This window comes from Acipenser ruthenus, chromosome 7 (assembly GCF_902713425.1).
Source record: "Acipenser ruthenus chromosome 7, fAciRut3.2 maternal haplotype, whole genome shotgun sequence".
In the NCBI taxonomy this organism is placed as follows: domain Eukaryota; kingdom Metazoa; phylum Chordata; class Actinopteri; order Acipenseriformes; family Acipenseridae; genus Acipenser; species Acipenser ruthenus.
Window position 1 is genome coordinate 4,360,101 of NC_081195.1, and position 27,837 is coordinate 4,387,937.

At 35.5% G+C, this 27,837-nt stretch overlaps 1 protein-coding gene across 1 annotated transcript; it reads right to left on the reverse strand.

The window, feature by feature from the left end:
• Window positions 1-8,179: 8,179 nt before the first annotated feature.
• Window positions 8,180-26,888, reverse strand: LOC117416122 (gamma-aminobutyric acid receptor subunit pi-like). Its single transcript, XM_059026147.1, has 10 exons — window positions 26,743-26,888; window positions 22,908-22,995; window positions 18,632-18,744; window positions 17,533-17,600; window positions 17,067-17,284; window positions 16,556-16,638; window positions 16,022-16,159; window positions 14,018-14,170; window positions 12,432-12,625; window positions 8,180-11,750 (listed from the first exon to the last, which is right to left on the reverse strand). The coding sequence occupies exons 2-10, from the start codon at window positions 22,958-22,960 to the stop codon at window positions 11,448-11,450; spliced, it is 1,323 nt and encodes a 440-aa protein (XP_058882130.1). The 5' UTR covers window positions 22,961-22,995; window positions 26,743-26,888; the 3' UTR covers window positions 8,180-11,447.
• Window positions 26,889-27,837: the final 949 nt, after the last annotated feature.

A 27,837-nucleotide genomic window follows, 5' to 3' on the forward strand; every position in this document is an offset into this window, starting at 1 on the left:
TTCTGTTATCTGCAAATCTCAAGTCTAAATGTAACATATCAAATTACATAAATACAGCTTGTGTTCTGATTTTTTTCAAAGAAAAATTAATTTGGTACTTAATGGGTTCATGTTTCTGATATCAACATGGAAGATGGTAAAAGGGTTTAAACCTTTTCACTGTCTGTCCTCTGCACTGTCTAGGTATACATATGTATTTTGCAGGCCCCACGTGCTACAGTATATAACAGGCCCTTTGGTTGATGTTCCTCAACTCTAGAATCTGTCTATATCCGTCCTATTAGAGAACTAAGCCTCGTTTCCAAAAACAGGATGTACTGTACTGTGCGGGGGCTCAGCTGACCTGTGAGTTGCCTGTTCAGGGGTTAGTGAGTGCAGCACATAAACGTTAGTAGCATCCCAGCTTCTCTTATTTTGTTCATTGACTTTTCCATGACTTATGTTGCTCTGCTTTCAGGTTCTTGTGCACTCTGTTACTTGTTTTAATCTGCTGTTATCAATACAGTCCCTCTGGATTTTAATGTCTGGTTTAGTTCATATCACTTCATAGTGAAAACAACTGCTCAGCTGCGGACGTAAAAGTTATTTTTACCATCAGTGCACTTGTTTAACCCCATCCCTTTACAAGTAAATGACAGGCAGCAACACATAAAGCCCACTCTCATGGCACATAATAGCAGATGCAATCTCTGCTTGAGTGCTTTTCTACAGAAAATATTTAATAACAGTTTCCTTTTAATCCTGTCATGTCAGAAGCTTTCACTGTTACAGAAAAAAACAACATCTATTAAATAAGCATTCCCAAGCCATAATTGAAATACTTGTTTAGTTGCTGGATATGGGTGATCGGTTTCTAAAAGCAGCTTCAGCTTCTTCGGTTTTATGCCTCTCTTTGGTTAGAACAACATCAGAACAATCCTGCTCAGTTGAATTCTGTGTTGTTGTTTTTTTTTTTAACCCAGTAAACATAAATACAAAGCAGTACTGATAGTGCACTGATATATTTTTACAGATCCGGAGGTCCTCTGTACAGCTCACAGCGCACCAGCGACCCCTGTAGTCTGGCCGGGCGCCTGCGGGCTTGCCTGTAAGCTGCCGGAGCGCTGCGTTGTCCTCCGACGCTATAACTGGTGAGTCCGCAGTGTGAAAAAAAGCAGTCGGTTGACGGCACACGCTTCGGAGGACAGAGTGTGTTCGTCTTCGTCCTCCCGAGTCAGCGCAGGGGTGGTAGCGGTGAGCTGAGCCCAAAAATAATTGGCTATTTCAAATTGGGGAGAAAATAATAAAAATAATTGGCAACGACTAAATTATTTTAAAAAAAAAACGGTTTAATATACATTATTTTAATTCACCAGTACTGAAAGACCCGAGTTCACCACCATAGATGAATGCTATTTTCTGTCTGACACAACTGTGAAATTGCATTTAATTAAAACACTCCCACGAGTGTTTTGCATTTCACAATGTTAGTACATCTAATCCAGCTCTATGGTATGTTAAAGCTAACCTGAGTGAACCTCAACCTAACCTGGAATGAAGAAATAAAACACTGGCCTCTAGCTCAAGCAGAAAATGGAAGTGTTGTTTATCTTAAACAAATTCTCTTCCTGTTTTAGTTACAACTGCATGCTCCCTTACAGTAACCATGAAGCACATTCCAGTATGCTAGCATTCTTTCCACCAGTATAATGTTTGTAGAATATTCACAAATTGATGGTCATGTGAAAAATCGTTGTGGCATTTGCTATTTATAAAAACCTGTATGGGCTCATCTACAAACACTCTGACAGGAATGCTTTAGTTACATGATCAAAGAATATGGGACTGCTTGTTTTCTCTTCTGAAACATGCCTTACAATTGTAGCTACTTTCCACAAGCATCTCCTTGTTTAGACTCAACAGTCACTTTTACCAGAATAGAAAGAAAAGTTAGCAGCTCTATGTGGCAAGCTTTTCTGAAACTGAGAATATTTAATTTGATCTGCAACAATATTAAAACCCTAACATTATATGCAATACACACACACACACACACACACACACACACATATATATGCGCACACATCATAGAGATCTATATTTATCATTACATTTTTTCATATCTCCTACACCTCACTTTGCGTTAACCCTCCAATCCCCTTCATTCCCCTTCATTTGGTTTAGCTTTAAACAAATCTGTTTGTTAAACCATGAGACTTTGGAACATAAAACACATTGATCCAAAACTGTCATTGCATCCTCCACGTAATCATTCTGTATAAGGTATGAGGTTGATAATCCTCTTCCTGAATCAGAGTGTCGCATCAGAAAAACAAATACAGTAGGGTAGCTATTCTACTGTCTTCCACCTTTATAACATGCTGTGGATCTCTGCGTGTCTCTAAAATATTTTACTTCTAGTCCAGGGAATTCCTCTAAATGTACTGTATATAAATAATCACAAATAAATACGTCAGCCATCAAATACGTTACAGGTCTCATAAATCAATTCCTTTGTCTGACAGACCATTCTGATCCCAGATTTTAAAGTATGTTTAATCAATACTTTTAAATGTATGCCCAAATTACTTCTACCAACTACCTTCAATCAAATGCCTGTATTTTAGTAAACTCAATCTTCTGTGCTGCTTATATTCCCAGTACAGCATACATGTACAGTATCTCCCAAGCCTAAAGACAAAGCTAGTAATATTTAAATAGCCTTCTATTGAACTCCCAGGGCATTTTATTCTCCTCATTACTGGCATTTCAATAAAATGTAATATACTGTACTTATCCAGTCTCATTCTATTACCTACTCAACAGTTTTTACCGTACTTCCTCTGGTTCTCACAAGCAGCTGCAGTTATGGGAACCCATTGAACTCTGCTGTACATAAAATAGTCATCTTAACTAGAGTCCCTTAAAACAGTGAGGAGGATTGAGATAGTTAATCTTGAGATGATGAGGCCACCTTGAATACCTTCCAGTGGGCATCATCCCACTTGGAAACCTGTATTTCTCTTGGTGGATATCATCATTTGTTTGCACAAATCGCATGGCCATAATTCAGAATTAATCCATGTAACTATTCCTCCTCATGTGTTAGTTACATTTGTATCTCGGTGAAATGGTTCTTGTACCATAAGGGTTGTGTTGGACTTATCTTGTTCCCTGTCTGATGGTCACTTTCTGTTGTTAAATCCCCAACAATATACATTTCTTACCCTCCAGTTTTATCAAGCTGTCTGTAGATACTGTATGCTGTTACCATCAATTATTTGCAGAGGAAACAAAAGCTATAACAGTTATCTATTGCCTGCTTTAGTAATCCAAACATTTTACAGAAGAACCATGATGCATTATGACTTGTGACCTCCATACTTTATATATTATACGCATTGGGGTTTTAATGTCACCTTATTGACCTCTTTAAAGAACAGCTATCTAATCATTATTTTTCTCTGGATGATAACACAACAGTCATTGCAATCTTTGATCAAAGTCTAACCTTGTATTTCATGCTTAATTGCTGTTCATAGCTTCCATCTTTCATCAGATTAGTCTGTTTGGTTTACACACACATATTGTATGCATGAAACCATGGAACACATCAACACCACTCTAATTAATGTTTATGGGACAAACTGTTCTCGTGGGGATACATAGTCAGTAATTACTAAATTAAATGATTTAATAGATATTTTATCTTCCAGAAAGTCCCTTTAAATTACTAGTGAATAAAACCGGACAGTTATTTTATGCATTTATTAAGTTACTTTTAATAAGGTCAGATTTGCTGAGAGTGCAGTAAGAAAACTGAAAGCTATGCAAAACTGAAATTTAGATTTTCAAAAGATGCACTGAGGTCTAAAAATATATATTAAACTGAGAACCTGGATAGGTTGAGATCTTGAAATCAAATCTCCTTAGAGAATATGTAAAAAAACACATCACAGGAAGTTTAGGTTCCTGGCTCAAGGGAAGTAAATGAAAGGAAGAAAGAAAAATAACAAAAATGGCAGTAGACCTGAACTCATTGCAAATCCTGGCTAAATGTGCTTTTCCTGCAACCATTCCTAATAATAAACTAGCCGCACACATCTATATAAATAAACAAAACACATGGAGTCTTTCCATTGGTTCAACACACATAACAGTCTAATATTTAAAATGTAAACAGTGTTTTAGAACAATAAATTGTATAATGTGTGGCATCCATGAAATAAACAGATCCAAAAATATATGTTTCTATCTACAGCACCAGAGAAAAATACTCAGAAATGCTGCATTACATGATCAATCAGTTTCCCAGTGAAAGAATATTTCCTCTAATGTACAGCAGAAGAAAATATGTTGTTCTTTAAATGTGATCTTTGGACAGGAAAGGTTCTTACAGCTTCTACTGTTACATGAAATGGAGGATGAGTCATGTGAGTCATGTCAAGTGCCATTAAAATAAGTGTGCTTCATACTGGAAAGTAGTGATTTCCTGCTGTTCCTCCATCTTGTGCACTGGGATGGTAGCTCATAGCAGGGAATATTTCTTCCATTGATCTGCTTTTTTAAATTATTCTGTATAGACTGGCAGGAAGTAGAGTAGGGCATCATATTCCATCTTTTGTTGCCTACACAACCAGAACAGGGCGAAAAAAAATGGCAGCCATCAATGACGTCAAAGCTATGCCAGGTAGGTTGTGTCCAGTGCTTTTAGCATATTGTACTGGTTTCATATAAAATCAAGTGCATTTCTTGGGGCTGTCAGGTCTGTATTGTTGGGTACATGAAGTCTTCAAATGAAACCTTTTGTTAAACTGTTTAATTGCTATGCATCAAGTTATATAAACACTTCTCGGTCTGTGGTTCTTTTTGGCTTGATTATATGGCTCTGTATGTCAAAGAACAACACCAATTCCGGGGGAGGTAAAGGAGGTAAAGGCTTTCAATTGGATATGTACTACAAACAAATATCAGCAATTGACAGCTTAACATTTTAGCAGAATAATTTAGATACATAAACAACATGCTGAATTTATGACTTGATATTTGTTTTGCTTGAGGAAGCTGCAAAGTCATTTGTCTAATAAATAAATAAAAACACTGAGCCCAGAAGAATCTCCTTTATTTCACTGTGACTTTCAGGGTTATGCTCTGTTACTGTTCATCATCATTCGGTATTGATTGCATTATAAAGCTGTGCGCAGTGGATGACATGACCTGAATGTCCAATCTGTGTTCTCATTTTGACCAATAACAAGGCCCAGTCAATGATATGAAAAGCACGGATGCGTTCCGGAAATAGTTTCCCCTTTAGCTAGATAGCCATCTGTTCAAGAAAGTCTTCAAAATGTGTAATAATGAAGTTGAATACGACTACTACTACTACGACTACTGCTACTACTACTACTACTACTACTACTAATAATAATAATAATAATAATAATCAGCTGAACAGGCTGCAGTTTCAGACAAGCAATTGGGTTTCCAAGGGACAAAACTGAGACAAACAGTTCTCAGGTGAATAAGAGCATGCAATAAAAACAAAACAAAGATTCTTATTAACTTTGCATACTAGCTTTTACAACCACATTGTCTTACGTAACATAGTTCATTTCATTTATATGATACATTTCTTGTTTGTAAACAGGGAAGGTACAGCATATTTTAGACTTGCGAGCCTCAATCTGTGAGAAGGCCTCCTAATGTTCCAGTGTAAGTATGTGGTGTGGACCTGTGCTGAGGCCCCCAGAACTCGTATAACAGAGGCCTGCAACAGCCACCAGCTCCAAATGATTTCCCATCATGTTCCAACATGAGCCGGAAGTGAACCGTGACCTAAAGGTGAGCCGCTTCTTAATACATTGGCAACCGCCTGCCTTTTCATACAATGTGATACATTTCCTATATTTTTCTTCTTTTTTATTTTTTCAGGAAATGCTATTGTTTTTAATGGCACACGGCTGACGCATGAACATTATAATTGTTAGATTATACTGATATCCAGGGATTACTTTTATAAATAGAGGGAAAGAGAATTAATCAACCATGCTTTCATTAAAATGATCTGCCACAAAATAATAATAAAAATAAATAAATAAATAAAAATAACCCTTCCTGAGATACATTTTTGAGAAAGAAAATAGCTGTTCCTGGAGCATAAAATTGATCTATCGAGGCAGAAAACAAGTGCACCAAATTGCAGCATTCACATAAGAGAGTGAGAAGGTCATTAGCAATTCTACTGAACAAACCTAAGTGCAGATGCAATACTGGCAGAGGTTTCAAAGCGAGCAGACCTAAAAGATGTATGATAGCATAGTGTTTTTCACTTGCATAGGAAATCATGCTTTTTAGCCTGATTATATCCTGGCATAATGCTAAACAAGGCATAGCTAAAGCTTAGTTTAACCTTTTCTTAGAATGAGGAGCACATGTATTCCCTGAGGAGCATGCACCATGTAAACTAATGGAACTGTGCTGAAAAAGAATGTAGCAATGGCCTGCCTAAGGGCATAGCACACTGTATTTACCAACAGTCATATAGGCTTGGTTATTAATGGGATTTAAGTCCAATGCTGCACTTAACAGATTGAAGCCATTGAACCACAACACCAATGGAAACTATTTCAGTTAAAGAGCTTCTGCCTCATAATCTGGGTGTGCCAGTTTGCATGATATTTGTAGAATTTAGGTTAAAATACATCTGAAATAACTAGACCAAAACACTCACAGACAGTGGCAGCTCCTTTACAGGGTAACCCATTTGAAGTTAGACTTTCCCAAGGCTTCTCTAACCTTATAGCAGCTTTTAAAAAGTACTACATTAAAAAAAACAAAAAACTGTGTAACTACATGAAATTGTTTAATGCTAACAATGCATAGAATGAGAAAATAAATATCACACTTGCTGTTTGTTTTGTTATTTAATATTAATTTAAACGCTTACTATTTTACTGATACACTTCTTTATATTAGACAATGTTATTGAGCTTTAGCACTAGACCGAACATGATTAAAGATGCTTATACACTGCCATCTTATGGTGGAATGATGTTCTATTACAGACATATGTAACAAGAATCACAAAGTTATGGGTCTTAGGATCATTTTAAACCCAGAGCTTTCTCACCAATATAAACGCTTCTTTGGTTAAAAAAGGGGAATCCTAAAGGAACATGTATGATGATGTATGTATAATGGTTTTAGCTGACAACCAAGAGATTATCTTCAACTTGGCATGCAAACCACAACTGTGTTGTTCAGTGTTGTTAAATGATCGCTCACCATAATCAGATTAGGAGGTCCAATGACTCTGTACCAGTGTCTTGATGAAGTGAAGTCTGGAGTTGAGTTTTAGCCCCAACTGTACCACTAGCAGATATATTTGTTTTTGTTTTGTTGCTTTTGTTACAAATGTCTGAATTGATCTTATAACAAGCATTTGAGAGGTTTTCTGATGATGCACACTATTTTGAAGGAATGTCCGTTTCTCGCTCTTCGTCAAAGACAGAATCAACAGGTTGATGTCTATAGGCAGCTGTCCAGTTAATGGATTGTAATGCTCATTGGACCAGCCCCCCATTTAGAACGTGTTTAAACGATATGTTCTTTTAAATATATTGCTATTTATATGGGAAAGAACGTGCATTCAAAATTATTCCCACTACATTTTCAACAAAAAGAAAAATGAGTCTCAGTTGACCATATTGAAATTATGCTTCTTAAATAGACTATTATATAATGGAAGCATTTAATGTTATATCTTCCTAAATAAGAAATGTAAAACAAGAACTTTAGCAAGGACCCACCGGGACTATTACAACCTTGTATGAGATTAATTTTTCATGGTTTGTTTCCTGGGAATGTTCTTATATTAATTAGGTAACACCGCTGGCACCGGGTAAGAGAAGTCAGTACAAGACTGACCCCTGTGGCATGAAAGAGGTAAATGCATGCAAAAGGAAATAAGATAGGTCTGTAAAAGCTATCCATAAGAGAGTCTGACGCTTTGTACAGTGGTTAGGATCTGGTGCTGAAGACCGCAAGTAATTACCAATGGAGGGTTATTATCCATATATCTTTATAATGAATTATATGGGAATATTACATTTAACACAACAACAACAACAACAATAATAATAATAATAATAATAATAATAATAATAATAATAATAATAATAATAATACTTAGTTTTCCACTACCAACCCCCACAGGTGTAATTTATACACATTTTATTAACTTCTTATGGATGCTTAATACAATTATCGTAATAAAGCAGCCTAATGACATTGTAATGTAAACATTCACAATATGTTTAAAATAAAGTTCATAATTGACCAAATGTACGATATGTACTATAATGTATTTTCTGTTCCACACTTTGCACAGATTTCGGTACAGTAGTAGTTTTTTTTTTTAAAACAGTGTCTTTTACAGTGTATAATTTCACAGTTACTGGATGATTCTCCTTTACAGTCAATTGCAAGGGAGAACTTAAAACTACTTCTATCCCACAATCCGGTGTGAAAATCATCTGGAAGATGCAGAAATGTACTTCTCAGGCTCCGTGAAGTATTTGACACCAAGAAGCAAAAGTGTTAATGTACTGAAAACATATGAAGCACTAAACTGTTATCTCCCCACAATGCTCATGTCATTGCAATTCCTGTTAATTGGAATTGGCATATGCACTTTGCCACTGTTGACTTTTTTTATCTTCAAGTTATACTGCAGTTATATTTATTAAGACACTTTTAAGTCACAGAAATAAAACATACAAAATCAGACTTTTTTTTTTATTCATGATTAATATTAAATGTCATCAAATTAACATGCATTGTGCATATTACATTTATAAGAACATTTTAAACAAATAAATACTGACAGCTACAAAATATACAGAGTAATTAAATCCAGAATGGTACCGTTTCTGAGTATTAAATTGATTACTGCTATGGCCAAACGTTTTGCGTATAATTTTGCTTCATAAAGTCAAATAAAACCTGCTAAATAATGTTATGTTATGAATTGCATACTGCTTTGTAGTTTTCCATATACTTAATGAAAAACTGACAAACATTGATAAATGAGAACTCTAACATAAAATATTGTACTACTACTATGGCTTCCGGTAGACTTTGCATTATCATTTAGCAGTTTCTTTTTTTTTTTTTTTTTTTTTTTTTTAATTATGTCTCAATCCTAAAATTCTAGGTGATGCAAAACCTTTTTGCTGTAGCTGGATGTTGCTGGTAATAAAAGCAGCCTGTATATTTGAATAGTTATATATATATATGGGCAACAGTGTAGAGTAGTGGTTAGGGCTCTGGACTCTTGACCGGAGGGTCGTGGGTTCAATCCCTGGTTGGGGACACTGCTGCTGTACCCTTGAGCAAGGTACTTTACCTAGATTGCTCCAGTAAAAACCCAACTGTATAAATGGGTAATTGTATGTACAAATAATGTGTAAAAAATAATGTAATTGTATGTAAAAATTATGTGATATCTTGTAACAATTGTAAGTCGCCCTGGATAAGGGCGTCTGCTAAGAATTAAATAATAATAATATATATATATATATATATATATATTCTGAACTATAGATAATGTAAAAATATGACCTGCATTTCACAAGATAAATAACCAATGAAGGTAGAATTTGCCTTTACATTTTATGCTGTGCTTTTGTACCCTTCGTAAGGAGCAGGAGACTCGTGGATAGAAAACAATGCGCAGTATGGCTTCTGTTTGGAAGGAAGGGCTTTAAATAAATACATTATCCAACTGGAGGAGAAGGAAATCAAAAAAGTGGTTCACAAAATCTAATTTTACAGCATACGGGAAGTAAATGACGGGCTGTTAAATGTTCTAGTTTAAAGAGTCTCTACCCTGACTGTAATTACAGCGTTAATGTTATAACAGTTTATTTTGAAAGCGTTACAGAGAAAACAATGGGCTCCACGTACTTTGTCATTTGTGGCACTAAGTGCTATGTAAAAAGTTCTGCGTGTTTTTCATTCTAGTTTACCTGTTATTATATTACACTGTTGACCTGTCACTGTAATTTAAATGAATATATACAGTACATAACTAAATAAATTACTAATACATGAATACACACAGAAATAAATAAGTACATCTGCTGGGAATGCTAACAAAGGCAACCCTTGCAAAGGTATGTTAATTCATTATTAATAAATGTGTTACAACTGATGTCGAAACAGTAGGTGAAAATGACTTATAATAGGGTATACAAGGTACCAACACAGCATTTAAAATCATGTAATCATGATCAAAGCATGTTACAGTACCAGGGAATCTACCTAAATTGCATTAACTGCTTCATTTTAGGGTTAATCCCAGCATAACCATAGACAGGTGGATGATGCAATCCAGGATGAAATGTGTACTTACTTGATAGCACAGCATGACACCTTCCACTAGAAGTTGGTCATTAAGATTTTATTGTAAATAGTTGTCAATAATTGACAGCACCTTTAAAACCACGCTAATAGATGCTTATTAATACAATCTGTATGATGAACAACAGGCAGCATACTGTAGTATACACTATCTGGACCACATTGAGTGGAGATGCCAGCTGGCTAATAATATATACAGTAAGCACATAGTCTCTCTTTCATATCAATTATTGATATAAACAGTAGAGGATCTAAACACCATTGTCATTCCAATCATTCAAGTAAAAAAAAAAAATGCAAAAGAAAGTTTTGAGAATCCAGGCCAGTGTGTTTCTGATGTTGTCACACTAGTATTTATTGTTAAAGAGCTTCAAAGGAAACAGTACCTATTCCCTTTCACAATATACACAGCTATTGTGTCTGTGTTTACTAATTTATTAAATATCTTTAACATAAAACTGACTCGGTGTTATAAGAATAGTTTTTGACTGTTTTATATTAAATTAGTATATGTTTACGGAAAAATCACATCAAATATAACAATTGTGTGAAAGAAAATAGCACATTCAGTAGTGCAGTACTCTGTGAATATACCCATAACACTTCACTGTAAGCGGCAAACAAAGCTCTCAATGGTACAAAACAAAGAAGCGTCCATAACTATTAAGACACTCAACAGTGCTAATTTTAGGAATACTAAAATAAATGTAATAAATCCAATGGCAAGCGTTTCTACTAGCAGTCTTTTTCAATGTCTTTTTCAAAAAGTTTCTTATAGTAATACAAAACAAAGAATGGATGGCATTTGGTGTGAGCTTTGCTTCACGAACTAAAACACTTTAGCGGATCATGCGAGAGCTGTTCATGATGAAAATGACCACATGCTGCTGCTGTTGCCATAACAATGCCTGTTACTATACCTCACCATGCGTTGCTTGTAATAATTGTGCTCCACCTTGCTAAAATGTAGGCTGCAATGTTGTTGTATAGCGGCTTGTCGGTCACATGCTGTTGACAGTTTTTTTTTTTTTTTGCAATAACAGTTCTTAAAAATAAAGGTAATATACCCAATACAGGAGATTCACAAATATGAATGAAAGTGGGAAAGACATTCTGGAATAATTGTCAATGTAATGGGGGGTTTCAATTCGGCAGCAGTTTAAAAAACAAACCACCTTCTTTACGATGTAGAACGTTTTAGCGCACTTGCTCTGCTGCTCCTTGGCCTCAGTTTTTATGTCACTGTTGGACAGGCTGCAGTTGCTTACAGCTGAAGAATCCTCTTTCTTTTTTGCTTGCCTGGAGTTGCTCGCAATCGTTGTCACAACTCCATTCATGTTCTCTTCTCTCTTGTTTAGTTCATGTCCATACAAAGAGCAGAGAATTGAACACTGACATTAACACCACAATCGTGTGACTAGTTCCATACAATTTGGGGCTGTGAAACCACATGACAATACAATAGTACTTAATAGTCAATATTTTAGGCATCTCCACCAACCAAAATTATACAAAGGGACTTAGACATCCCCATATTTTATCAAAGTGCATAATTGCCAATGCATCTGGAGATGTTTTAATAGAAAAAAGAAATAAGTGTACATTGTGAGATACTATAGCAACATCTTGAATGATTGTTCCTTGCATTACCAGCAAACAAATACTATATATATATATATATATATATATATATATATATATATATATATATATATATATATATATATATATATAAATTATTTTTACTCATGTGGTATACTTGTTCAATCTCTGAACTGAAATGTCTAGTGGTACAGTTATATAAAAATCAAAATAGAAAAATAATACTGCTACAATACTTATTGTTAAGATGTTGGTAAATGCTACAGTACCTTTTTCTTAACATTTCTCAGTCGCCCTCTGCTGATAAACTAAAGTAATACATGTTTTTACATACAAACAAAATACACTGATACTAGATTTTTTTAAACGTTCAATAGTATCATCTTTCTCAATTTAGACAATGCAATATGTTTAAATATGAAGCTTACCATTAACAGACTGGAAGAATCAGGGTGGTGAAGGGTGCAGAAGTGAGCCACTGCATATTCGATCAAAGCCCCAAAGATGAAACTGAAACAGATGCCCAAATACACATCGATGGCTTTGATGAAGCAGTTAGCATTGGGTAGGGAGGTCCTGGCTCCCATCATCAGTGTTGTCATTGTAAGGACTGTTGTGACTCCTACAGACACAAATACATAATTTAAGGAACTGCTGGAAAGGTATAGTACACCAGCATCCTCAACATTATAAAGAGGTAGTGAATGAGGATCGCACAAGAACACCCTGCCAGCAATTGCTCAATCAGAAGGGAAATTATTATTATTATTATTATTCATTTCTTAGCAGACGCCCTTATCCAGGGCGACTTACAATTGTTACAAGATATCACATTATACATTATTTCACATTATACAGTTATCACATTATTTTTACATACAATTTATACAGTTGGGTTTTTACTGGAGCAATCTAGGTAAAGTACCTTGCTCAAGGGTACAACAGCAGTGTCCCCCACTGGGGATTGAACCCACAACCCTCCGGTCAAGAGTCCAGTGCCCTAACCACTACTCCACACTGCTGGAAATGAAAGCACTTATCTCAGTCAGCTGCACAAGGTATTCCATTCCATTATTTGCATGCAAAATCGAGTAACCCTAACAGAAATATTACAAGGAAACAAAGAGTAAATCATTCTGCAGTTTATTTGGTCTAAATTGCTGCCGAGTGCTATTGTGGATGGTTTTGCCTTTTGGTCCACTCAGATCACAAGAACTCAATTGATTGAGACCCCTGTCTGGTCTCAGAACAGGCCTCCAATGTAAAGTCCAGTTTCCCCAAGTAAAGTACCACCCAGTGGTAAACAATGGCTATCTAACTGCCACTGACATTCAGTGAGTTAATGTATAACTTCTCCTTACTTACTACTATAGGCAGAGTTTCTTGATCAATGTATTCAATGGGAATAGGAACAGGTTTTTAGAACTGCCCGCTGAGAGGACCAGACTGTTTGGCTAAACAACACTAACAAGTTGCAGGGGAGGAAGTAGGAATTGTTTTGCCAAATCAGATTGTCTAGTCTGTTCAGTCTCATGAAATTATGCCTTACTGTACTGTATATCACTTTATGTGTGTTCTGTATGACTCTGTAGTTCATTTTAGTAGATTCTGTTTAATTTTGTATTGCCTGCCTGAATTGTTTCTGTGCTCCTCTCTGTTAAGATTGAAGTAGGCTGCATAAAGTATTCACCACTGTAAAAGCACCCATTCATGACTTAAATCAGCGCTATTTGTCCTTTAAAGGCAACCATCAGGCTAAGTACTGCACAAGCTTATCTGTGCAACCAAATGAAACTTTAGACATGCCTCGTTATGGGAGCGAGGATCTGATTGACAATGAGAACATTGGCAGCAGTGAGGCAGGGAGCACTCTTTAAGCTGGAAAGGCAGCAATGGGTTTGTAGTCTATTCGCTCTCTTCTAGATGCAAACTTTGAAATATTCACACCCTGATTTAAACTATCTTTCAGTGTTTGATTTTCTCCCATGCCAGCAAGGTTATTAAAGGCACTTACCTATACAGATTCGCGCGGGAACTGAAGACTGGCTGATCCAGAAGGATACCCATGATAGAACAACAAGCAGGCTTGATGGCACGTAGGTCTCCAGAATAAAATATAAAATATTCCTTTTGAGATCAAAGTGAAAAACCAATTTGGGGTAGTGACCTGCGAAGAAACAGAAAGATCAAGGTGTGAGGTGTTTTCCTGGGTAGCACACTATACTGCTAGCAGAGGAACAGAAGCAGAATTCATTTGCGATCAGGGTCAAACACCTGCAGTGCAGCAGAGTTTTAGGAGGTGGCCTATGTTGAACTGTAAGCATGACTACAGATATTCCTCTCATAAGGTTTTTTTTGTACAGTATTTAAACTGAAAATGACAAGCAGAACTGCAGAGAAGGGATTATATTCAGAGAAACCCCACCTGCTGTGACGTTTACAATGAGTAGGTCTTAATATCTACACTGATGGCACACTTATTTATTCTCAGTATTGACACGCTGTGGTTTGAAGTGTCAGGGTTAATGGTAATTAGATACCATTATTAATTAACTTCAGATTGCATAAGCTTGAATGACAATACGTATTTGAAAGGAAAGTCTTGATCAGAAGTGCTGACACTCAGTCCGTATATCTTTCTTAAAAAATGGTATGGCCTGCTTTAGATGTGGATGCAGTGGAGGCATTCTGAACAACATTTAAAGCAGTATTGCAGAATGTTTCAACTGGATCCACATCTGCAATTGAGGATGCCCTAGCTCGTACTGATTTGATAAGATGTTTTTCATTTTGGATAGGGTTACAGTGTATATATATACTGTATATCTTTCTTCCACTTAGAAATTGCTGAATAAAAAGAATGCTACAATTGCAGGTTCGTTAGTAGGTTTCATAGCATGTGTGTTAAGCTGATGCATAATATAAACACAAATAAGAAAAAAAAAAACAGCACTACTGGTTTACTGGTGATAAGCAATAAGCTGAAATCCCACAAACTATAGCCAACTTAAAACCTGTCTGTTGACTGAATTTTTCATTGCTGACTTGCAGGTTTGAGATGGCCTTGTTTCACACATTGCACGCTGGAATAGTGCCAAAATCACATCCTGTTGTGAGGTGCCAGGCATGGCATAAACTGCAGCACTAAATAATGCCTTGTGGCATCACCTGCTGTATTCCATGCCTGCTTAGCATCATGACATTGAGACAACAGAGCATTTTAAACTGGAGGAGGAATTATACACGGCATGTTGACTGCTGTTTAGGTGATTTCAAATATATCACTCCTACGAGGGGCAAAGAGACAACACTGTATTCAAACAGAGCTGACAGGCATGCCTCATGTTGCTGTTAAAACACCTGCTAGAAGCAGATTTATACTGATGATAAAGAAAGATTTACTGTAAAATAATACAACTTGATGGATTAAAAATGTATTACGTAATACTACTGACTTTCTCAGTTTCTTTGCAAATTACCAAGGTGAGAGGACTATATAAAATATAGAGTGTAGTGTATAGCTATTGCTATAAAAATCTTATCCATGAATGAGAGCAAAAGAAATCTCTTACAGGTATGTTTATGGAACTTGATTATTCTGTTTTTAATGACTGCTTTCATAGCAATAAAGATTCTATGATTAGGTGTGGGAGTTATTAGTAATTGATGATTACTTCTGTAGTGCAATAGAAAAGAACGCTATTATTTTGTCATGTTTTTGAATGTACCCCACTTTTGAGATCAACCATCTATTATACTCTAAGCAGAAGTTACTTAATTCAGAAACACATAAAAATAATGTATGCAAATTCAAATGAATTCCAATAGATCAGATATTATTACTATTATTATTTTCAAAATGATCTAAAAAAATAATAGTTTGTTCTTAGATACCTTTAAATTGCAGTGTTTTTATTAATTCATCCATAGATGAATTGTTTTGAAATGTTGTTTTTGGGAATAAAGCATGCAGTTATTTATGATTCATGGCAATGTCTCCACAGATTCAAAGACTTACCAGTCTCATAAATGGCTTCTGACATAGATGTGTGATAATCTCCCACTGTGTGCTGGGCTAAACGCAGCGTGTCTAACCCACTGACTGAATCATTTCCTCTGGTCCAGTAAAACATCACATCATTAATGTTATAACCCCCTGAAAAACAGAAACCATAGAGTAGTACCAACAAGCCCAAACATCAAGTAGTTTCCTCACTAACAATATGACATTCCCATTATTGTAACTGTATACAGTTTCACCTATAGGGGGTGTTACAGAATCACATTCTTTCATGCTGTGAATTTAGGGAATCAGGGTTGTTTTTTTTTCAAGCTTGGAATTATTGATTTACAGAGGGAGTTGTAGATGATGAAACAAAGTGGAAGGAACTGCCTTATATTGTTTGGAAAAAAGACTGCTAAACATTTTTAAATGATCTGCACCTACACTGTATGATCAGAAAATAACAACAAACTATCACCATGCTATTAAAGGGCTTTAGTCATGCTGAAGCATACTGCAGGCTTAAATACATTTTTAAAAGTTTCTTACAGCTTTCTAGTTGCAGGGTACATGTCTGTTTGTCCATTGGATATTTTGTTAAATCCATATTGCAGGCAACAGTGGTAGTTATCCTATAAAGAGCATCAGGTTTCATGTAAACAGTGGCTTGATAGACAAATATGTCCTGTATTTTAATACATCAGGTATTTCTAGCAAGTTTACCTGTCATCGAAAGCATGGTTCAATGCAACTCACACACAACTGTTATAACTTAGTTTATCAACAGGAAAGTAACTTACACATACATTCCTATTGCTTCTTACTGGGTGCAAAGTATACCGTTGAACCAAAACTGTAATACAAACACTTTCTGTTATAGATGACATATGAAATCACAATGTAGCAATCCAATTACAAACTTATTTTGGTTGCAGCTGTTTTAGAGAAGCATTAACAATACAATAACTCTGGCCCCTATCATTCATTACTCTTACTAGTGCTTTCACCACCCACTCTGATGTGTGTACAGTTTTATAGCTGAGAAGCATACACAGTGTACCTTAGAGCATAAAGGACCGTCCCATTGGGGAAGATTCTTATAAGTCTATTTTCTACAGTGATGTCATGAAGGAAAGATTTCTTTGAATCCACTATGAAAGTATCAGGAACCCAAAGCAATTCTACAAGTCTTCCATCTAAGCTCAAACTCTTATTGCCATCGAAGCACAGGCGTTCATCAGTCCATCGCTGTCTCAAAAATATAGTTGCAGTATAATCCTACAAAAAAAAAAAAAAACAGATAGTTAATATATTCAAGCTATATTCATGACATAGGCAGAATGACCTATATATATATATATATATATATATATATATATATATATATATATATATATATATATATATATATATATTAACATGCCTGGGGAATGCTTAGGACTTTAATACTCTGCTTGAATACTAAAGCCTTTTGTTTCCCATTCAATTTTAAAATCATAAGATAACAGATAACAAGAAACCCTTACCATATTTATTTCTGATACTGTGTCAATACTTGCAACATCCAGGCTCATTCCAACACTGACAGGCCCATCTAGAGAAAAGTATAACAATTGTGCTTCATAGTGGTTCACTCCTCAGACACCTTAGGTTTTGGTATGACAGTGGCATCCTTACTTATGCACACAGACTATAAGGTCTGACACTTGTCATGTGATACGTGTCCTTCCCTCCTGTATGTAAACTACACAAGTAGGGTTCTGGCAAACACATGTGGAGATTTGGGAAATAAGCAGTCATGAGTTTAATATAGTCTGTTCTAACATTGCGGAACAGCCTGGGCAAGCCATCGTCAAGAACCTTAAGAGATAGCTAAGGGTGATTAACCAGGGCATCAACTAAACATATGTGAAAGCTGTCTGGAGAACATCCAGGGAACCTACTTAATTGTCTGAATGTCAGATTCCCAGATGGATTTTCTAATAAATTGGTTACACAGTGTATAATGGAGAAGTGTTTCAGTGAGGTTTTAATGAATCCACTGACAAGGCATATGTCAAACACAAAAAAAGAGTTCAATAACAGACATTATTGATAGGAGTAATGCACTTCAATTTTAAAATGTAATTTCTGGCAAATTGTTTAATATGATATACTGTACTGTTACACAGCTATCACATCTGTGACAGCTCATAATTGCTAGTCTTCCAATTTTAAGATACTATTGTATTTTCTAAAACTTTTGACTAACTACAGCATGTAAAATAGTATCTCGTAGCAAATGCCTGTGGATACAGTAGTTTAATCAAACTCACATGAGTACCCAAAAAGAGCCTATAATACCATCCCTCAGGTTTCAGTACCTTAAACTTCAGGTAAAAAAAATAAAATGAAGGTTTTTCTTAAGATACAACTGTTAGACAAACAAATCAGCAGCCAGAACTCTTACTCACAAGTCAAGTCTAAGATTCTGACACTGAAGAAAAAGTGTCAAGGGATGTTCATACCAACTTTCATTATAATTGGATGGACGGTTCTTATTTTATCCTGTTGTTTTAGTTATTTAAAAAATATTTTGGCAATCATTCCAAAAGCTAAAAAAAAGGAAAAAAAAGAGTTCCTTACTGTCAAAGAAGGGTCGAAGATATTTGTTATATCCTTTCATCAGTTTCTGGATTGTAGGTGGAAGAATTTCTCCTTCTTTCACCTCAGCACTGAGGAGCGCATTTTCCATAATCCTGTGACAGAGACATAGAAAAGGGAAATGAGCTGTAACTTCGAATGACCCTGGCAGTTGCACTGGACTTTCTGGGGCCTGCTGTCAATGTGTGACAAAGCCCTGAGTTTGACAATCATCAGTGACAGAGGAAGGTTAAAGGTGCTCAGTGGTGTCAAACTGCTGTAATACAGAAGAAGGCTAAATAAATCAATGCATATACCAGATTCTTATAAATATCACTACGTGTTCTCTTATTTTAAACAGGCTGATGTCTTTCTTGCTGCGCTAGTCAATTGAAATTCATCTGGGAGATTTTCACAGATATACATTGATCAAAGGCAAGATATCAGGGCATCACAAATCATTGTAATTAATGAATGTCATCGTAGAATATTGAAAATGGTATTATGTAAATACACTTTGTGATCATATGATCTTTATTTGAACATAGACCTTCAATAGTTTAACCTGTTCCCCTGTAATTTTTCAGCTATTCCAATTAATCTCACTTACTGTCCTTCCTCTGCAGAAAAAGACTCCCAGACTTTACTTTGAAAAAAAAAATGATCTAAAGAAATTATTCCGATTCACTGAATGCATAATGCAAAAAAAGCAGTCATTTTGTGTGATGATATCTTCACAGGGTTATCAACCATTATAGACTGCTCAGGATCATTCAGCCAATCATAGCACACATTTTGCCTTATGTATTCCATGACACATCACAGAAAAACGCTGTTTGTTACATCAAACTTGTCACTTTCAGTTTTTACCATGCTGTATTCTACAAATCTGCACAGTCGATGTCACCTGCTTTAAAAAATCATACCTGAGGCACTCTCTGGATTCCATTCAAGTGCAAAGTCCATCCAAAATGATGACATCACAATGGGCCGCATACCTCAGCCACTTAACAGTATTCTCTACATTAGACTTTTCCCACTTTTATATGAAATGGACTAAATAAAGGTTGGCAATGATTATAAAACAAACATAGCTGGATTTTTAACTTGTGTATAATTAATAATAAAGCAGTATATAATAGTTATAGTACATAATAATCTTACACAAGTGCCCTTCTATTCTTTACACAGGTCTCAGGCATCCAGTTTTGAAAGAAATAACATAAACATGATTTTTTTTTAAACATGAAATATGGTACCACAACTGGTTAAAGATATATGTGTTTGCATGCCATGCTTTGAGTTAGAGTAGCTTCAATAGATTCAATTGAAAAATACAGTGCCATCTTATGACCTGTTTTTTTCCCTGATTCCAGAGCTTTCAATAAAACATCCTGAAACACACCCTTGGAACTCCAGCAAAGAAAGCATGGTAGAACAGGGTGTATGAACCACAAGCTCAGCTATACAATGATAGAAGGATCTCTCATAAATACATTTTCTTCTGGGGAAATCATGTTTGTTACTGTAAATCTGTGCTTGCTGTAAGTGAAATACTGTATGTATCATAATTCCAGTACTGTGTGACATACTGTTGTATTTCCTTGAGGGTAGGGAAGTACAGATGGTAGCAATGCAGAATGTGGAGGTCACCCCATGAAATATTCCAATAGGAAAAGTATTTTCAGTGAAACTCAGACACACTCCTCACTGAATGTACATACAGTAGATGCATGTCAGTACACAGTTTTATACCATTAAAAGCTTTTTGTTTAATTAATATATTAAACTCAGTTTCTCTGCTAGTGATATTATCAACAAGACATATCCAAATTTTGTTTTGTTTTGTTAAAATATTGATGAGTTAATATCACACTTTATTATTACAGTGTAATTAATTCATGTCAGATAATACCATTAACACTTTATTTGATGACCTAGAATGGCCTATAAGGAAGCAGACATTTCACAATTATCTTAAAAAGGGGAAAAGACTGTCTCTATTTAATGATAGTGGAAGTGCTGTTATGTTTCTGCAGTGAAACAGCACCACTAATTGTAGTGGAAATGTCAACAGCAACAGCAAGCCTATGTACCAGAACATCCATCACATTCAAAAGGATTACAGACATCAATAAGAAACTGAAATGTCTCTGATGTTTTTTTTTAGTCTGTGTATCTGACAAGTAATTTAAAGATCTCCATTTCACACAAAAGCTCAGCCTTTAGAGAAGCGATCCTGCAGCAAATCATGTGTGAAATTAGCAGTGGCCCAAATGTGATTCACTTATTTTACACGTGCACTTGCCCAGTCACTAATATTAATGTTATTTGTGTAGGTATTTAATAGTACTTTCAAGGATTTATATATTTTATTTGAAAATAGTACTTTGAATCTACTTTAGTGTGTCATAGTTCTACCCCAATACCTGTCAGAGACTGCCAGAAGTGGGTCTGCATACATCCTGAGGATTTACAGAGCCAGAGGGCTAAGCCATGGGACAGCTGCAATATGGCTGCGAGCACCAACTGCATGGATGCCACTGAGATATTGTACATGCATCATTGCGAATCGGCATCTGTGTATTTGGCCTTTGCGGCAACCCAACAGTCCAAATTTATCCTCCAAATGTTTGTGACATGTGGGTCATTCACATGCCCTCTCAGTGGTGGCCTTGAGCCCTAATCATACGTCATATTCTGCATGCTGTATTTTACTGAGTCTATCTGTGATGAGGAGGACATATTTGGGTCTCTTACTATTGGTTTGCATGAACCTATACATTGTATCCACTCTTTCAGGTTTCAACTGTAGACTACTGTGTGTGTTTGCATGTTGTTTTCTGGGTGTGTGTTTAAAGCTTTAAACACCTTTAACAAAATGGGTAAAGTGGATCAGCTGTATTATCACATTACGACACTAACATTAAATATCTAAGCTGCTTATAAAACTACCTGTCAACAAAGGAACATCTTTTTAGGGCATTCTATTCAACATTAGTTGCATTGTGTGGAAAAAACATTATTGATGTACTTCGATGATCTCAAGCTTATCATCTAATTCCAATCACAAATTTTACGAATGCCAAATAAATCATACACATTTTGCACATTTCTGTTTATTTATTTTTATAATTAGATTTGAGTGGCTATATGAAATATTGGAAACTATATTATATGTTTTGAAAGTAATTTGTATTATTATGTGCTATTTACAGTATAATCCCAGTGAAGGCCATATCACATTTTATACATTTCCATATTTTATTGTGTGATGCATTCTGTTTTTATATTTTAAATTTGTGCATAATATAAAGCTACATTCATTTTGCATGTAGGGCCTCAAATCACGCAAGTCTCCCTTAGTGCCAATTATGCTTCCCATCACCGATGGCTTAACACTCACACCTGCTAGTTTCTCTCTGCAAAAGGTCATTTAAACCATTCATTTCAAACTTTAAAGTTGGATGTGACAGTCAAATCTGTCTAGATTAACATTGTACTGCTGCTAGCTACAGTATCTCTGTGCCATCCCATAGTTATATACACAGATATGTATTGGTTCTAATAAAAATGTATGTGAAACATCTGACCTAAATACAGAGCTGTATAAACAACTAGAGAAATCAAAGAAAATGGTTGGTGTGGGTTTCTGTATAAATGGCATTTTAGAGAAGAAATATAAACTTTGCATGTTTATTCTGATTAGATATACATTAGATATATTGGAACTGGTGTACTGTAATAACTAAGATACAGAATTCCAGAATGTAGAATTAGAATGTATTATTGTGAGTTGCTACTATCAACTGCCACATGTTCTTTTCATTCATTTTTGTTTCTGCTGTTCCAGAAAAAATGCTGCTTTCAACTTCTGTGAAAATACTCCTGAAGTGAGGTGCTTGAAAAAATGACCCCTTGGGTTATTCCACTGCCCTGTGATTTGTTCTATCAATTTGTTCAATGATTAAAACACAGTTGCCACAGTTACCTTCTGAGGTTGTGGTAATACAGTTATGTGGTGTACAGCTGTGCACCCGTAGTGGTCATTTCTAAAACCACCACTTCAGAAATGTTTTTAGGAGTCTTTTCTGTACTTGGAACCTGGCAAATAATTATCTCAGCAGAAAAAAAACCCCACATCATTAGATCTTAAAAAGGTAATCAATTAAATAATCTATAAATGTAGATAGCACAGTCATATTGTTTGCCAATATACTGTAGACATTTTTGTTAGTGGAGTACCAACATAACATCAGAAAGTAATTTCCCATCATACCTGCTGATGATTAGGAAGGCAAGTGCAGTCCCACAAGAACTAAACAAATGCATTGTCGCTTTGGCAGGAATAGATGCACAGTGTTTACCTGAAAATTAAAAGATAATATAAATGAGATGCCATACATAAAATCTGTGGGGTTACTAGCATCTCAATACAATAGACATGGTCCCATTTATAAATACTTCATAGAAACTGCACAATGCTTAATACATGTATTATAAAGGGATTATAGTGCAACTTTTAAACTGTTATACTAGTAACAACATCGACTAATGCTTTATAGATTATGTACTTCAAAGGTAATAGTTTTTGACAGGTTAACAATATAACAACCAGAACTTAATGTCGCAAGGCACGTATAATTCATGATTGACATGACAAATGATAATCAATTAACCAGTGGACAGCATTACAGTAACTACTACAGTATTCTAAAATTGTAAAAGCATGGCAAAGCATAGTCAAGCCATGTGAAGCACTAGAATAAAATGGACAAGGCAATCAAAAAGCACGCCTTAAAGTGAATACAGGATAACAAATGCAGTGGGGTTGTGATAAGTTACTTCTCAGCAGTTCTTAAAATATGCAACTGCAAAAAACAAATATGTCACTGAGAACTGGATCTACTTTGGACCTTGCCTTGTAGAACACTGTGGTCTATGGGCTAGTCTGATACTGTTTGGACATCACTTAGGCTATTTGCTTCATGAAAAAAAAAAACTGTAAAATGCATATCAATTTGAAATTCTACAGGCATCAGAGTCGATCACTATTAGAGAAAACAGCCCGCAGCTGCCAGAGCTCCCATTTGCTGTAAAGATTTCTGTTTATTATTTTCTAATCCAATTAAAGCCCTGAGCTCAAAAGCCAAAAAACAATGATCTCAATGCCTAGACAAAGAAAAGTCAAGATTTATGAATGACATGTTATTTATGTATTTATTAATTTATTTATTTATTTACCACGAGAAAACCTATTAGTAAGCAGCTGATGCAAAACATCAAAATGCATGTCTGTGTATACAAAGCTGCTTTCACTGCATTTCTCTGTCTTGTGCTATTGTCTAAGAAGGCCATTCTGGGAGGTTTGCTTCATCTCAACTGATTCATCTCTAGACACACCAAGTTCACCTTTGTTCTCATGGCATAGGGTGGTGGTTTTCTGCGGACGTTGCCATTTCAACAGTACCCAGGAGACTCTTGATTGACATGTTGTCAATGCAGCCACTGTTTTGAAAGAGGAACCAACTGCACAGGCACACACTTCTGCTTCCCCACACAACTCTCACTTTAATCGTTGCACATGTTACATACTGTAAAAAAAACAATATCTACATAGATTGTGTAAGGTTATTATAAAAACACAGAGCAATTAGACTGTAAGAGATAAATTCCTCAGATTTTAACAAGGCCTTGAAATGGCACTGTACCTACACAGTAAAACAAATAAAACTCGATGGATTCAGATTTTGATTGATGAAAACGAATTACCTCTGGTTATGGTACGTACAGAATTCATGCATAAATGTTCATAAGTGAGCAATAAGCAATACGATAATTAAACCAGCAGTTTCTCAGGATTATATCTTTGATTTCCCTGAAATGGGTGAATAAAACATATGGATACTGATGTAGTGTCCAATATAGAGGACAGAGATCCATCTATATTTGTATTCATCAGGGAAACCTAGCTAAGGAGTGTGAGAGAAAGCAAACCAGATGTCTGTATGAAGTCCATCATCCAGCCCTATCTGGTAAAAGCAAGGCTGAATGCTCAACAGCAATGCAGAAGAGGCCACTAGTCCATCAGGCAATATTCTCTGAAAAGTCAAAGTTTAACCTCCATGAATCTTACGGCAAGGTCTACATCAGGTGGTTGTACCAGCTTGACTGCTTTTGCAGATTACTGGGAAGCATCCTGACGGACAGATGGTCTAGGGAAACATCTCTGGATGCCACCTGGACTTCTTTCAGGGTATATGGATGGAAAAGCACCATCCACAACACAAGCTGCCATTGTAAATCTGGAACGCTAATGTTAACAGCCATACACTATATTGAGAGTTGGAAGATCATTGTATGCTTTGCTGAGGGTGAAGGAGATGACAAGGGTAAGTGGTTTCATGTGGCATAGAGTCCTGTTAAAATGGTTCAAACACAGACAGGAAAGTGGCAGAGAAAAAAACAGACTAGAATTTGAGCATTGCACCATGAAATAAACATGCTGTTAATTTAGACGCTCTGTGCAAACATACTGGGCTGAGCTGTCAAAGCAAGAGGAGGACCTAACAAATATTAACAACTGAATTGAAAAACCCAATGTGTGGAGTAGTGGTTTGGGCTCTGGACTCTTTACCAGAGGGTTGTGGGTTCAATCCCAGGTGGGGGACACTGCTGCTGTACCCTTGAGCAAGGTTTGAACAACCCAAATATATGCTCAATCACACAACTGCAAATATTGTGAATACATTATATGTTGTCTAGTTTTTTATACGCTATTTGCCAATCTTGCAAACCTGATTTTTTTTATTCTATAAACATGGTACTGTATGCACAGCCCACATGTCAGATAAAGTAAGGCAGAAGCGCTGGATAATAATGACTTCACTATTTATTCACACCAAACTACACCAGAATATGCAAATAAAGGGGATGCATTAATAATGCCAATCACTTAGAGTGTCTGTGCACAGTTTGCATTACAATATTCAAAAGCATCTTTTCTTCCACTATTTCCCAGACTAAGGAAGAAAGCGTTGCTTTACATTTTGAACTTTAACTAATAGCTTTGAGCTCCTAACAGGCACCCAGAATATGAGAGTCTGTTCTCTTAGATTCAAGCCAGGACAAGTGAAACAAATCTGATCTAAGATGACTGCAATCCACATAAATCCCATTTTGAGGATGTACAATGTGAAAAAGAACAATATTGGACAATTCTGTCACAGACCACATTCAAAGCTAATTTATTTGAAATGCTCAGTGTTATTCCAGTTTGTTCTAATGTATGCAATATTGTACACAATAGCTGTTCAAGAACAACATTTTGACATGGTTCAATGTTTTATCCTGAAATATTTTGTTAATAAATTATATTATTTATACACCATGTAATAACATTAAACACAGAAAATAGGGTGATAACCTATTAAATTAAAACTTGAATCATAACTTTCATTATTAAGCATGTTCAATAATATTGCATTTTGCCATGAATTGCTAATAATGTATAATCTATAGGAAATTGATTCGTTTCACCATCAAATTGTGTTTCTTACAAATATTAAATCCAATATATCAATAAAGCAAATAACGTATAATAATAATAATAATAATAATAATAATAATAATAATAATAATAATAAAGATATTTACTCAAAGACAATGTAAATGCAAAACGCTGTAAACAATTTATTTCTACCCAGTTGCCTTTAAAATCATTCAGATGAAAAATCCACTGCTGAAGTATTTAGCTGTTAATAACACCACATTATTAATTAAATTACAATCTTAAGATCTTATAACTTTTTAACAGGGCAGGCTTTGTAGACAGTTCTGGGGATTGATTAACTAAAATAACAAAAAAAAAAAAAAAAAAAAAAAAAAAAATGCATGTGCACAATATAGATTACCTCTAGATTTAACAGCCTGAAAAAAATATACACATCACTTGTTAAACTAAAACGAAATATTTCATTTTTATAAATAGCAAGGCTGAAATCATACTTATTGCAATACTGTATGTATATCTTTTTTTCTGATAATATGCAAACGTTTATTATTAGGCTACATACGCATTTAAATTGACACTGGTTTATATGGATGTAACTTACCTATAACGAAGGGGTTTTAGAGTCAGCATCGCACTCTTCAGAAAACCCTAACCACGCAAATGTCAGCAATGCTTAAGTACAATGAAGGTCCGTATAACTAAGATGACTTTCCTTAGCAACAAGATATGTGCAGCACAATGCAGGAATCCAATCTGTTGTGAACGGAATAGTTAGGTTGCACGTGCATCGGTCTCAGCCTCTGGCTGTTTGGATCTAATTTAAACACTTTCCACAAACTGGCAGGAGAGATTAGAAGATTATTATTACACAGTTCAATGAAGTGGACATTCTTTTAGACAAAGACCTTTTTACATTGTACTTTAGTCAAAGAGGGCTGGTAGTAATTAAAAGTACTATAGCTATTACACCAGTTATTCCTGGTAAAAAATAAAAATAAAAAATAAAAATAAAAAATAACATTGATTAATTAGCTTGTTTAACACCACTGTACATGTAGGAATCAAATAAGTGAAATATGTATCTCATAAAGGTACGGTATGTCTATCCACACTGAATAGCAGAAATAACGTGTACACCTATGAGAAATGGGGACCAGCTCATCAAGCATAAATGAATACTGTATTATGCAAGTGGCACAGGACTGACAACATACTGATCTTAAAATCTGACAGCCTGTTTAAGCAGGTGATATCTACTGTACATCAGACCTGATTTACAATACAAGTAAATACAACTGAACACAATCTTGGATTTGAAATCTAAAATTACATTAAATGTTGTATGGACATTTGGTTCACAGATTATACTGATTTATATATGTGGGTTGTTTTTCCAGATTGGATTGCTCATGAAAAATACTGTACATGTACTGTACTTAAATACTAACTGCAAGACATGACACTTTTCTTACAGAGAATGTATCAGACCCAATGTGAAACATGCAGTACACAAAGGTGTATGTTCTCACTCTAGATGACCCTTGGGGAAAGTATAGGTCGGAATATACCAGAAGCCATTCTCAAAGGCATTTTTGACAATTCGAACAATTGTACCAAGTATGACTGAGTTTAGTGGAGCAGCTTGTTTTCCTTTGTACTTACTGTACAGACAGTACAATTACACATGATAAAATAA